This window comes from Peromyscus leucopus, chromosome 17 (genome assembly GCF_004664715.2).
Source record: "Peromyscus leucopus breed LL Stock chromosome 17, UCI_PerLeu_2.1, whole genome shotgun sequence".
Classification (NCBI taxonomy): domain Eukaryota; kingdom Metazoa; phylum Chordata; class Mammalia; order Rodentia; family Cricetidae; genus Peromyscus; species Peromyscus leucopus.
In genome coordinates, this window is record NC_051077.1 from 10,348,916 (window position 1) to 10,362,898 (window position 13,983).

The following is a 13,983-nucleotide window of genomic DNA, read 5'->3' on the forward strand; positions in this document are numbered from 1 at the left end:
TGACCCGCCCAGCGGCTCTTCCCTCCCCGGCCGGCCCGCCCTCCGGCCCTTCCCGGCGACCAGCCGGCTCTTCCAGCTCCCCGGCTGCCCTCCCCCCGCGCTCCTCCGCGCTCCTCTCCGCCCCCCCTCCCGCGCAGGCTGTTCCAGCTCCCTCCCCGGGCAGCCGTTCCCTCGCGACGCTCCCCTCCCCCCGCGGCTGTTCCGCCGCCTGGCCTCCCTCCCCCCAGTCGGAGCTCACTGTCTCCAAGATGGCGGCCGTGTCAGTTTGGGGCATCTCCGCGGTCCGGGCCGGGCCCCCGGGATCCCGGCTGTCTTCCCCCCAGGTAAGTAGCCGAGGGGCCGCCCCCGGTGGCTCCCAGCCGCCGAGCCCGAGGCTCCGCCGCCCCGGAGTCTCCTTGGGCGCCTCGCGGGGTCGGCGGGCGGCTGCAGGCCCCGCCGCGGCCTGCGCCGCCTCCCGCTGCTCTGCGCCAGGCCTCGGGCTGGGCGCCGCGGCCGCCCCTCGCGTCCGACTCCGCGGCCCAGCCCGCGCCGCCCGCTCCGCCCGGCCGCCCGCTCCGCGCCTACGGCTCGGCGCCCTCGCTCCGCCGGCGGCCCGCTCCCGGGAGCCGGCGCTTCCCGGGCGGCGAGCGTCCAGGCCGCGGAGCCTGGGGCTGCTGTGCGGGCTCGCCCGCTCTCCCTCGGGGGCGCGCCCGCCGTCCGCCCGCCCGCCGCCCGCCCGCTCGTCCGCCGCTCCCGGCGCCGGGCGCGCACTCCGGGCTGTGCCGAGTGCGCGGAGACCCGAGCCGGCTTGAGCCGAGCCGGGGTGACAAGCCCGGTGGGTGCCGTGGTGTGCAGCAGGCGGCACGTGTGGTGTTGTGTCTGTCCGACTGTCAGCCCCGGGCCGGGCCGGGCGGCGGCGGGTTTGCCTGTCAAGAGCTCTGCGACTTCGGGCCGGACCTGCCCGACCTGTCAGGCTCCGTCACAGCCGGGTGTCCCCTCGCTGCTCCTCTGAGCCGGCCCCCCTCGGAGCTGAGAGCTTGGGGCTGGGGACAGAGCTGACGGTGCTCCCAACTCCACGTGATTTCATTGTTAACTTACTCTGCGGGCCGTGTTTCCATAGAATGGGAACGGCGAGGCGGTCCGCGCGCGGGCAAACTCGTGGGCTCTGCCGCTCCAAGTTTTTAAAGTTCCTTGGGTTTTAAATCGAGGGCGCGAAGATGTGTCTTGGGTTGGGAGGCAGAGCGGGGAGGGCTTTTGGAGCCGGCTGGCCTGTCTGTCTGGCAGCTGGTGTAGTTTCTGAGAGTTAGGGTTCAGATCCTCAGCGCGTTGGTTTCTGCAGACCTGGAGATTGGGGAAACTTCCGGCCGGAAAGACAATGAGTGACTGTCATTCATTCTTTCACCTGAAATCTTAACCACATAGGTTGCTCCCAGCTTCTTAGATCCCAATTCTCGTTATTTTAAAGTTAACGTCTCTCTATATAAACTTTACTGGAGTAATAATCCTGTTACTTGTTCTCTTAAGACTTTCACCAAAATGAAGCTGCCTCCCCCTCCCCGGAGACTTGAGTTAGCTTGTTTTGAAATACATTTTGCCCCAGGTGCTAATGTTTTGTCGCACCCTTTCTTTCTTATCAGAGTTATAGTACTGTTTCTTCCCCAACATGTATCAGTTTTCCTTTTGCTTTTAACGACACTATTAAGACTACTTGCTGGAGGACATGACTTCCCCCTCCCCTGTTCTAGCTGTATTTACGTTGTACATGCTTCTCCAGAACAGGAGAAGTTCTAAGTGAAACTTAGTTTTGGAGGGAAAAATTGGAATTCATTATTTTAGTGATTAAAAAAATGCGTATCTGCCGGATTCTTGACCCCAACGAGTAGTATGTTTGTTACTGTTTTGCTGACTAATGTTCACTCTGAGATAGTAATTTCAAATTCACATCTTTATCAGATATATTCTCTATAAACACACAGACAGACAATACTTATTTTCTATACTATACATTTCATGTGTAGCATGTGCATTTGATCCCAGTGATTCTAGGCCTTATTTCTGGTTTATCTGTGCATTGTTTATAAGCACTTTGACAGTTGTTATTCTCTTCAGTATATGAGTGTTAGTGAAAGTTTGAATGAAATTGGGTTATTTTAAAATTGTTTAAGCACTTTCACACCAAGCTATTTTCATTGTTTATGTTTGCATTATTATCCTTATTGTAACACATGAAGCATGCTTATTTCCTGTCGTAGATGAACTAGTCCAATTGTCCTCAGTGGTTTTCTGCATATCTTATTGGCTGTTTTCTCTCCACTGGAATTTTGAAAGCTGATTCACTCTTGCTTTCATTGCAGGATTCTTTCTACTAACCCAGACACTTGTTGAAGTACTGAATAGTTTCTTGGGGAAAAATGTGGAGGAAGAGTTGAACCCGTAGACTGGTGAGCACAGATTGTGGAGGACAAACTAGCACTCCTCTGGTTACTTAGAGCTTAAGGTCATTCCTGGAACAACTCATTTGATTTCCTCATTTTACTTTAAATACTCATATCTTTTTTCCTTCTGTTTTTATTCCAGTGGTTTCCAGTGATTGTTTTAAAATATTGATAGTACCATATTTAAACTCTAAAGAGTGCTTGATAAACACATTGTTTTAAAAAAAGACTAGGATGTTTCAGTTGATAACTTTTTTAATAGAGTGGGCCTTGATAGAAAACTGACATTATTTTAATTGCTTTTCAGGCGTAAGATGCTCATTTCTGCTCGAAGCTGTGAATGAGATGTTTGGAGTACAAGAGTCTGTGAGGAGTAGAGACCAATGTGTGGTGCTATTGAGGAGTTCGAAGACACTTAAAAAAAACCAGTTGTTTTGATTTCTAAGGTAAAAGTAGGTTGCAGTTCTGTTTTGTGAAGGAGGGAAGACTCAGGCCAGAAATCTTGTATGCTATGGTTAACTGGTTCCCACCCTCCGAGAATCTTGTTTTCCATGGTGTAAGACTTACTCAGCATCAGGATAAGGGGTAGCGACTCTATGGATATACGGAATCCCTCACCATGGTAAAACTCGCTAACCCGTTGTACACGGAGTGGATTTTGGAGGCCATCAAAAAAGTCAAGAAGCAGAAACAGCGACCTTCAGAAGAAAGGATTTGCAATGCAGTGTCTTCATCCCATGGCTTGGATCGCAAAACTGTTCTAGAGCAGTTGGAGTTGAGTGTTAAAGATGGGACGATTTTAAAAGTCTCAAACAAAGGTCTCAATTCCTATAAAGATCCTGATAATCCTGGGCGAATAGCTCTTCCTAAACCCCGAAACCATGGAAAATTGGATAATAAGCAAAGTGTGGATTGGAATAAATTACTCAAACGGGCATTTGAGGGCTTGTCAGAGTCTGGTGGCTCAACTTTGAAAAGTATTGAACACTTTTTGAAAAGCCAGAAGGAGGTGTCTGCTGCCTATGGAGGCAATGCTGCCTCTGGCTTTCACCAGCAGTTGAGATTGGCCATCAAGCGTGCTGTTGGCCATGGCAGACTCCTTAAAGATGGACCTCTCTACCGGCTCAACACTAAGGCAGCCAGTGCTGATGGGAAGGAGGGTTGCGAGTCGCTCTCTTGTTTACCTCCAGTATCACTGCTTCCACATGAGAAAGATAAGGTAAGAAGCATTTGCATCAGTGTTGATGGTGCAGTTAAGACTAGGATTCACGTTCACATTTCTAGGAAGATACATAGATGGTCAAGACTCGGGAAACTTTGGTGAGTTCTAGCTGTGAAAACTTAATAGATGCTAATTGTTCCAGTACTTTAAAATCTTTGAAGTCTAAGATTCACAATATAGAATGTTGACTTAACTACAAGAACATACTTAGCTTAGCATGAAAACTTGTGATTAAAGGTTCTTACAGTACCTTACTATTACAACTTGATGAACTTAGAAATGCTAGAGATTTGACTTTGAAAGGAGTGGCTCACTCCAAGGAATCTTTCCTTTCTTTTTCCATTTTGTTTCAGGCTGTCATTAGACAGGAATGAGACAGATTCTTAGGATCCATAGTAGGGGCTAGCAAATCAGTTATTCTTATTTCTGTGTTTTGTATGTGTTATATTTTGTTTTTTCTGAGAAAGGGGGTCTTGCTATAAAGCCCAAGCTGGCCTCAGACCTTATCATCTTCTTGGCTCTGCCTTCCAAGAAGGGCTGGAATTACAGGTGTGTGTCACCACACCCCAGGTGGCTTTGTATATGATGAAATACTAAATGTTATTATTTGTGACAGCTATAGTTATATGGGACAGGAATACAGTATTCTGTATTATAAAAAGTTCTGGGGCGTTTTGTCCAGACACATGTACCTTACTCTGCTGTATGCTATTGCTGTCATTTTATGTCCTGGTGGGTGTAGCTTAACAGTACATTTTGGCCCTTAGGTAGAATATTCGGGGCCAGGAAGACTTGTATGTGACTGTTCTTTCACATTGCTGGAGTGTCTTATGTCAGTAGAAGGTACTCTGAATTGTTACTTGTAGAGTGAGCTCTTAATTTGTTGTACACCTTAGTGTATATAGCATGGAAGCTACTTCTGGGAGAAGGTTTTTGTTGTATAATTTTTGAAATGGTAATATAATTGCAGTGTTCTCCATTCCCTTACCTCCCTCCAAACCCTCCCATACACACCTCCCCACTCTCCTTCAAATTCATGGCCTCTTTTGTCACTAATTGTCATTGCATACATGTACATACATACACACATATATTTACATATATACATTGCATATGTACATACATATATATATTCCCCATTAGAGCCTGTTCAGTCCTCAAGTGTTACTTGTATGTGTGTTTTCATGGCTGTTTGGCAATGGACAACCAATTGTGCTTTTCCCCTGGGGAAAGCCACCTCTCTGATTCTGAGCTTTCCCCAGTTGCCTGTAGTTCCTTGTGTAGGGGTGAGGCCTTGTAGACTTTTCTCTGTCTAGTGTGACATGCTCATTGGTATCGTCCTTGTTTAGTTTTGTAGATGTATCCATTGGGACTGGAGTCCACAACTGCATTTGATTGGTTGTGCTTTTCTGTAGTAGTCTCCAGTTGTTGCAAAGAGAAGTTTCCTTGATGAAGTAGTCTCTGGTTGTTGCAAAGAGAAGTTTCCTTGATGAGGGGAGAAGACTACACTTATCTGTGGTAGAATGACAGATGTTCATAGATTGTTGTTAGGGAGTTAGTAAATTAGTGGTTGTAGTCTCTTCTCCAGTAACCAGGACTTCACTAGCACTGAGGGGTCAGCTAGGTTTCCAGTATCAGGCGTTGTATCACCTTCTTGCCGAGCAGGTCTGAAGTCCAATTAGACCTGCAGCTGTTGGCTGCCGCCAAGGTCTGGGTGCCACTGTTGCACCCTGAAGGTTATCATGCCCTGTTGGTCCTTGATGTGGTTCATAGGCATCGTAGCTGGGTAAGACTATGGTTGCCTCCCCCCTTTGGAACCTTACATGGCACCTTCTGGTACTATGAAAGCTACTCCTCAGGGAGGGGACATTGAGGTCAGTTCCAGCTCAGGAGCCCCTGAGCTTTGTGTCTGAAGAGCATGGTGTCTTCAGTGATTGGGACTTACCTTCTACCTCTGGAGGGAGGGCAACTAAGGGCAACAGCAGTGGGTGCAAAGTCTCTTGGACAGCCCTCACCAACAACTCAAGAGTTTTCTCATGTCTGGTGTTGGGTTTATATTCAGTGGTCTTTGGTTATTAGAGGGGGCACCGTCAGTCCACATGAGAAAAGTTCATGAAAACTATGTATGTTTGTGCACATTTATACACAGAATTCCATGTATTATAGTTGTGTGTGCGTAAGTGGTTAATGGTCTGATTCCTTGTGGCTTTTACAGACGTCCTTACTGTTATTTTGCTCACCTCTCCCTCCTCCTGCATTCACCTTCCTCCCCTGTCCCATCTTCCCTGTCAATCACTCATGTCCTGCTGTTTCCCTTTACCTCCTTCCATTTCTGCATTTACCTCCCTTCCCTCTGGAAGGAGCCCCCTGTGTATATTATATTTTACTGTCATTGTGTGTGTGCTCACAGAGGGCAGAAGAAGGTGTCTGATCCTTTAGAGCTAGAGGAATAGATGGTTGTGGGTTGCATGAAGTGGGTGCTACCAACTGAACTTGGGTCCCGTGGAAGAGCAGCAAGAGCTCTTAATCTCTGAGCTGTCTCTCTATCCTTCATTGTAGTTATTAGCATCCCATTAAAAATAACAATTAGAGTATTTTTCTTTTGTTTTCTTGTGTGTGGGGGTGTTGAGACAGTACCTTTCTAGGTAGCCCAAATTGGGCTCAGCCTTGTAGAAATTCTCCTGCCTCATCTCCTAGTACTGGGATTGAGACATGCACCATCATGTCTGGCAGTGGTATATTTTATTGGTGAATTATTTTATTTTTTAATAATAGTTTTTTATTTCATAAAATTATAATTGTGCCAATTGCTCCTTCCCTTTCCTCCTTCAAACCCCTCCCATGCCCCTCCTTAGTCTCTCAAATTTATTGCTTTTTTCTTTAGTTGTTGTTACATATAGTTACATATATGCATATAAATGTATCTACTTTTCTAAATACATAAATCCAACCTGCTGAGTCTGTGTACTATTACTGTATGTCTACGATCTCAGGCTCGGGACTGGAGACCCAGTTAGGGAGACTTTTCCGTGTAGAAGCCCATTTCTCCCTCTCTAGCATTCTTCAGTTGCCTGCAGCTCTTTGTTTAGGCTTGCATTCCCTCACGCTTCCCTCTTCTATGGTAGTGTGTCCATTGGGGTCTTCATAGTTCAGGGCTTGTTTGGGCAGCCATGTTAATGAGACTTCATGGGTGTAGCCGCTGACATTTCTGGGAGACACAGTCTTACAGCAAACTTCTGTTCCCTTGACTCTTAAAAATCTCTCCTGCTCTTGTGAAATGAGCCCTCAGCCTAGGTGCAGGCGTTGTGTTGTGCCTTTACAACTCTCATTTTGATCAGCTGTGGTTTTCTGTAATGGTCTCTGTTGCAAAGGGCAGTGTCTTTGATGAGGAGTGAGAACTGCACTTACCTGTGGGTATGAAGATGCATATTGGAGTTGGGGATGATACTGGATTAGTAAAGATCCAGGACTTCACTAGCTCTGGGAAGTTGGCTAGGTTTTCAGTACCAGGCATGATTTGCCTCTTGCTGAGCAGGTCTTAAGTCCAACTAGAGAGCTGTTGGTTACTCACAAGGTGTGCATGCGACTACTGCATCCTTAGGGGGGTTGTACCATGCTGGACGTTGTTGGGGGTCACAGGTGTTATAGCTGAGCAGGACTGTTGGTTGTGACCCTTCCTTAGATGTTTGCATGGTGCCTTCTGGTAAGATGAAGGCTAGTCCTAGGTCAGATTCAGCTCAGGTCCTCTGGGTCCAGTGTCTGAAGTACATGGTTTCTTCAGCAATAGGTCTTGTCTTCCACCTCTGGAGGGCAACCAAGGACAACAGCAGTGGGCTGTACGTTTTGGGAGTCTCAGTCTCTTGGACAGCCCTGACTTCCAACTCGAAGCAGAGCTTCTCATGCCTGATGTTAGAGTTTTTATTTATAGCTTATGGGGGTATTGTCAGCCCAGATGGGAGGATTTCATTTAAACTATATATGTGTATGTGTACACATACTTAGATGTTATTATATGTAATTTTAGCTAGATAGATAATAATATGCTTACAACTCTTTTAGACAGTCCTTACTATTATTTTATTCCCTCACTCTTTCCTCTGTATTTATCTCCCTCTCCCCCGAGTGCCTCCCCATCCCCATTTTTCCTTATCAGATGACTCGAACCCTGCTATTCCTCTCTATTGCTCTTCCCTGCCCCCATGGTCCCTTTATACTTTCCTGGTTTCTGCATTTACTCCAGGTTATATACTCACATCTGAAGACTTGGAACTAGGAATCACAAATAGAACACGTGATGTTTGTCTTTCTAGGTCTCGATTACCTCCCTCAATAGGATCTTTTCTAGTTTTGTCCATTTACCAAGGGGCCAATATAGTACATTTTAATTTAAAAAGATTTATTTTATTATTTATTTATGGGCTTGTGTGTTTGTGTGCATGTACTCTAGAAGGCCAGAAGAAGGCATTGGATCCTCTGGAGCTGGATTTATAGGCCCTCTCCATTCCCTTAAATTTTTTGAAAATTATTACTTACTTAGTATTTGAGAGAAGATCTCATATATTCTAGACTGACTTTGAATTTCTAGTGTAGCTGAACATGACCTTGAACTTCTTACCTTCCTGTCTCCACCTTCCATGCACTGGGATTACAGGCATGTGCCATCACAGGCAGTTGATGTGTAGATTGATTCCAGAGTTTCATATGTTAGCCAAGTACTCTACAAATTGAGCTATATTCCTAACCCTCATTGGTGAAATTTTTAGAGATCTGTTTCAGTGTTCAGTTTGCCCTTTGAACCTCATGAGCTGGAAGCATACTTTTATAGATTGATGATCTGTAATCTTAACTAACAATCCCAAATACTTCCAATTCTGAAACTTTTGACCAACAAAGTGATTGCTCTTACTAAGCGTAAAGGTCCAAAATGCTCCTGGGCTTTAGATTTGGGGTTTTTAGATGAGGGATATTCAGCTGCTGGTATCTATGCAAATATTAAAAAAAAATTGAGGAACTCTGGAATCTGGAAATATTTCAGATTCTAAGCATTGTGTAAAAGGTGGTCTTGCCTTTATGTTGATGTCTTGTCATCAAGAATTGATGCAGAATTCAAGCAGTTCTCTGTCATTGGGCATTTGAGTATATGTTAAAATGTTCAAGTGGACAAGTAAATAAAAGTCCTGTTTTGTGGTTTGGTGGTACAAGAACACCTATCTGTAGGAACTGTTTCTTGATCCCATGAAGCTAAGTAAAATATGATTGGACTTATTATCATTACTATTAAATGATCTAATGGGATGAGTTAGTGGCATTGCTGTGCATCAGTTATTGTATGTTTTTATTAGAATGCCTCAGTACTTGCATTTATAATAATTCCCTTTGCTGGAACTCTCTGTGTGTGTATTTGTTAGTCAGTCTATATGTATGCAGGAGTCTCATACAGGAACTCTTAAGAATGAGCTGTCACTGAGCTACATGTAACATTTTAATTTTAAAAATATCGGCCCTACACTAAGTATCACCTGTATATATTCTTTAAAAAGCAGCCAGTTGATAATACAGTGCAGGATGAATACAAATTCTAGGATTCTGGGACTTGACTTTTGGAAAGACCCCTGAGAGCCATTGTGCAGTAGTTTGCAGCTGACCTGAAGACCTTTCCTGAGGCATTGTGTTAAGGACATTTCATTCAGTAGAAAGCTACTGGTTTGCTTTGATTAGAAAGACCTGTTCATTGCTACATAGCTGTAGTGCACAGTGTTCTAGTTGAAATGACGATATTTGGAAGGATATGTTTAGGAAGATTGTGTTTCTTTTGAGTAGAATTCCATGTGCACTGAGCAGTAGAGTGTACTTTAAATTTTGAGCTGTTCTCAGTTGCTTTTATATCACTGAAATTACAATTGATGAGATTTGTTCTATATTTTTAAATGATTTTCATTTCATATGCTATTTTCAATAGTGTATTTCCTGAATGACTTTCTCCAAAGATGTGTAGAGCTCACTTTCAGAATTATAATACAGTGAACTCAAAGGTGAGAAATGATTTCTCCTCTGGATGGATTATATATTTCCTCCTCTCATTATATTTTAACTCTTTTCCTTCCTCTTTTTGAAACTACCTAGTCAGTTTCTATGGAAAATGGGTTGACTTGCTGTTATGAACCTCTGTGTTCTAAACACAGACATATACACATCTCCAGGGCATATTTGACAGTGATGGAGAAAGGAAGGTGTAGGCTAGAAGTAATTCCACTTTTAGTTGCCAATTAATTTAATAATCAAATAAGTATTGAGCACCTGTGTAGGCTACATACAATACTTGGAAGCGAAAGGACCATCTCTTCTGGAATGCTGATATATCTGTTGACTTGGTTAGCTGTGGGGGGTACTATATTATATAGTTTATGTTCCATGTTACTAGTCTTTTTTAAAAAGATGTATTTATTTTTCTTTTATGTTGTATGAGTGTTTTGCCTGCATGTATGTTTGTGTGCTATGTGAATGCAATTCCCACAGAGGCCAGAAGAGGGTGTCAGATCTCCTGGAACTGGAGTTAGAGATGGTTGTTAGCTGTAGTGTGAATTGTGGGAGTCTTGTGGAAGAGCAGTCAGTGCTCTTGACCACCGAGTCATCTTTCCAGCCTTAGTGTAACTAGTTTTTTGTGATGATTGTCCAAATCATTCCAATGTTTTTCTGTAGAACATTTTTGAGCAGAATTATAATTTACCGAAACATTTTGTTGGAAAAGAGAGAGTTTTAATTAATCTTGAGTGCATTACTCAGCTAGGTAAGTAACCCGGATTAGAAAGATTAAGTGGTAAATCTCCTGCTTCCTATAATTACTTGTTTCTCAATACAATGATTAATTAGGATAGCCCAGATTATCTAATTTAATCGGAATTTGTATTCTAAATTTGTAGAATGTGTATGCAGATACTCACAGAGGCTAGAGTTGTTGGACTTCACTGTGAGCAGCCCTGTGTGGTTGCCAGGAACACAGACCTTCTAGAAGAGCAGTAAGTGCTCTAAGCTGCTGAGCCTTCTTTCCAGCCCACAGCTTAGATTTTTATGGTAGAGATTCTGACTAAAATGGGTTGTTAAAAAACAAACAAACAAAAAATAAATAAAATGGGATATGTTTTCAAGTTACTGAGAATGAAGACTCATACAGTTTTAGTGGTTTGGAAATAGCCTTTATAGTATTACTGTTTCATTTTTTATCTCATTAGAATAGTGATGTAAGAATAATTTGTAGTTGGTAATTAGCCTATTGTTGTGATAGTGTATTAAGAATGCAATGAATACTTGTCCTGCTTAGCAGAACTATTGTTCATTTAAAAAAAAGAAAACCAAAAAAACTTGTAAATGTAAAAAGTAGTGCAGAAAGGATGAGGCTGTGGTGGCACAGACGGTAGAGAGTGTGCAGGACCGGCTTTGACTCATTGCACTTGCTAGTGTATGCAAGGCCTCAGTTCTTGAGTCCCCAGAACTGCCCCAAATAGTAGATTTTTGGTCATGTTACCAGAATGGAACTGGATTAGTCTCAATTTTTAAAAATAATATATGGTATTTATACAAGCGGTATAATTTTGTAAAGGCACTTAGGGATTGGCTTTTTCTGCAGATGTGTTCATTTTATTTATTTGTGTGTGTGTGTGTGTCTGTCTGTCTGTCTGTCTGTCTGTCGGGCACATGAGTCACAGCACATGTGTGGAGGATTTTGAGACTCAAGCTAGCTTGGGTTACATAGCAAGAGCCTATCTAAAAAAAAAAATGTTACATTTAGCATTCAATGTATATTTAGTGTTAAATATTGAGGACAAGCTTGAGAAATTTGTAATATTACCAGTAAACTATATAAGGAAAGCAGCAGACAAGTTGGGGAGTGGAAAAAAAGTGTGTAAGAGTTTACTGTCTGTAAAAGAAGATAGCTCACTTCTGTCTGTGCCTTTCCATTTGTGTAGAGTGAGTCGATTCTGTATATATAGACGTATTATCAGACCTAGATCGGAGGCCAAATTTCCCTCCAGTAAATTGTGAACTGCAGTAAATAGAGAGCTGTTGGTTTGCAGTTCTTTTAATTTAACAGAGTATAGGTTCTGTGTTTTCTGAATCTTTGGCTACAGTGAAGCATTTAATTCCAGAGTTTTCTATAGTTTATAATAAACAGAACTCAGAACATAATATATTGATGCTTTGAGTGTGGTGTTGTATATCAGTGTTTCCAAGTCTATTATTTAGGGATTCTTTAAATATCTGATTAATAGTGTTTACGTTCTCTTTCAGTGTTTTCTTGTTTACTCTTTTTTTTTTTATTTTCTTGAGACAAGAGCTTACTGTGGCTCAGGATGGCTTTGAATTTTCGATAATCCTCAAGGCTCAGCCTCTTGAGAGAGAGAATTACCTAGATGAAAATCCCTGTTCTTTCTTTTTTTGGTATTTTCAGGACAGGTCTCTGAATGTAGCCCTGGCTGTCCTGGAACTCACTATGTAGACTAGACTGACCTTGAACCTGCCTTTGCTTCACAGGTACTAGGATTAAAGGCATGCACCACCACGCCCATGGAAATCCCTGTTCTTTCCAAAGCAGTAGGTCTTGACATTAATTGTCTTTAGAAAAACCAGAGGAACTTCAAAAAATAATCAGGAAAACAAATTAGACCCCATCAGAGGTGGAGAGTGTCTCTGTGTGTATTTAAAGTGCAGAGAAAGATAAGTACCCCTTCTCTAGTGCTTAGAGGCAGGACCTCTGGAGTAGGAACTGCTTGAGGATTGCAGGGGATAAAAGAAGTAAGTTTAATATAGTAATTGAAATTTAGATAAGTGAGATAACATACTTTACACTCTGGGAAAATGTTTTGGACACAGGATTGTGTACTTCTGGAAACCTAAATTCTTTATTTCCGATTGCCATTTCCTTATTGTCCCCCTTTTCCTTATTCCTACTATTTTCACTGTTTAAATCACCTTCATGATTCTGATTGGGGGTACTGCGTTAACACTTTTTTAAAAGTGTGTGCGTGTGTGTGTGTGTGTGTGTGTGTGTGTGTGTGTGTAGGCCAAGTTCAACTTGTAGGAGTCAATTTGTTCTCTCCGTGTACCGTGTAGGTCCTGGGTTATCATGCATGGCTTCAAGAACTCGTGGAAGCATCTCACTGGCCTTTAAATGCTGTTCTCCTAATTTCAGGGTTATGAGTTGTCCTGTGTTATTCCCTGTATTCTCTCATCCTTACCTTAAAAAACTAAGGCAAACATTTTCCTTTCTCGCTCTTTTACAGGACTGATCACCCAACCATGTGATAGAGTTATACTCTGAGATTTCTATGTAATCTGTATGCACTACAGTAATTCAGTATTTCCTTCAGTCTCTTTGACTTCTTCATCCTAACACATACTCCTATATTCTTTTTTATAGATAGAATTGAACCTATCCATCTACATAAGCTCATTCCCTAGGAACCAGAGTTATAGGCCATTATGAGTCACCATGTTGGTGCTTGGAATCCAGCTTTGGTGTTCTGGAAGAGTGCCCATGCCTAAATCATTTCTCCAGCCCCCTGCCTTGTTACTTTCATCTTGAAGCTTGTAAAAAATCAACACGTTCACTCCACATCTGCTGCAGTCTGGCTTTTACCCCTACAGTATTCTTATAATTTGTTCTTTTTCCTCTTTTGGACATGGGGTCTTGTTATGTAGCCTAGGCTACCTTTGACTATTGATCTTGATTCTGTCTCTTGAGCCTGGCTTTACAGGTGAGGCTACCACACCTGAGTTTAGATTGTTCTTGCTGGCTATTTTCAGGCTTGTTTTACTTGACCTCCAAGCAGCTTCTTATACTTGTTGACTGTTCTTTTCTCCCTCTACCTCTGGGATAATTCTTTCCTAAGCATTTTTCTTCCCTCCTCCTGTCTTTCTGGTAATGACTAAAGAAAATTTCCTGGCATTTTATCTTGTGCATGTATCTTACTTGTTGTTATCCTTATGGTCTATCTATTATTATTGTTTCCACCTCCCTGAGTTATCTCTAGACCTCTCTCTGCACTGATGATGAATTTCCTATCTTAATTCTAGACCTCTCTTCTGATTTCTGGACTTGGATAACTCACTGGGTAGCTTTTATATGTATTATTTCTTACTGGTGATGACTGATGGGATTTGTTATTTTTAATGTCTGTGCTCTCCTAATTTGTTACTATATAGTAAGCCATTCCTATTCACTAACTCTTAAGATGGGAACTTCCATGTTATTTTTCACACCTTATTTGTTGTCTTTAGATTTAGTTCTGAGCTGTTCCCACTCTTGTTATACTTTTGAATAACTCTGTTAACGAACCTCATCTCCTTTCT

At 42.7% G+C, this 13,983-nt stretch overlaps 1 protein-coding gene across 3 annotated transcripts in view; it reads left to right on the top strand.

Moving 5' to 3' along the window:
* Nucleotides 1–235: 235 nt before the first annotated feature.
* Kat6a (lysine acetyltransferase 6A) overlaps nucleotides 236–13,983 on the top strand; it is an 88,587-nt gene continuing 74,839 nt past the window's right edge. For 2 of the 3 annotated variants that reach the window (XM_028887813.1, XM_037211630.1), the window contains exons 1-3: nucleotides 236–323; nucleotides 2,334–2,420; nucleotides 2,722–3,633. In XM_028887813.1, the coding sequence (XP_028743646.1) occupies nucleotides 3,034–3,633 (600 nt within the window). In that variant the 5' untranslated portion in view covers nucleotides 236–323; nucleotides 2,334–2,420; nucleotides 2,722–3,033. The remainder of the gene's footprint in view (nucleotides 324–2,333; nucleotides 2,421–2,721; nucleotides 3,634–13,983) is intronic. The other variant, XM_028887814.2, reaches the window with a different exon arrangement.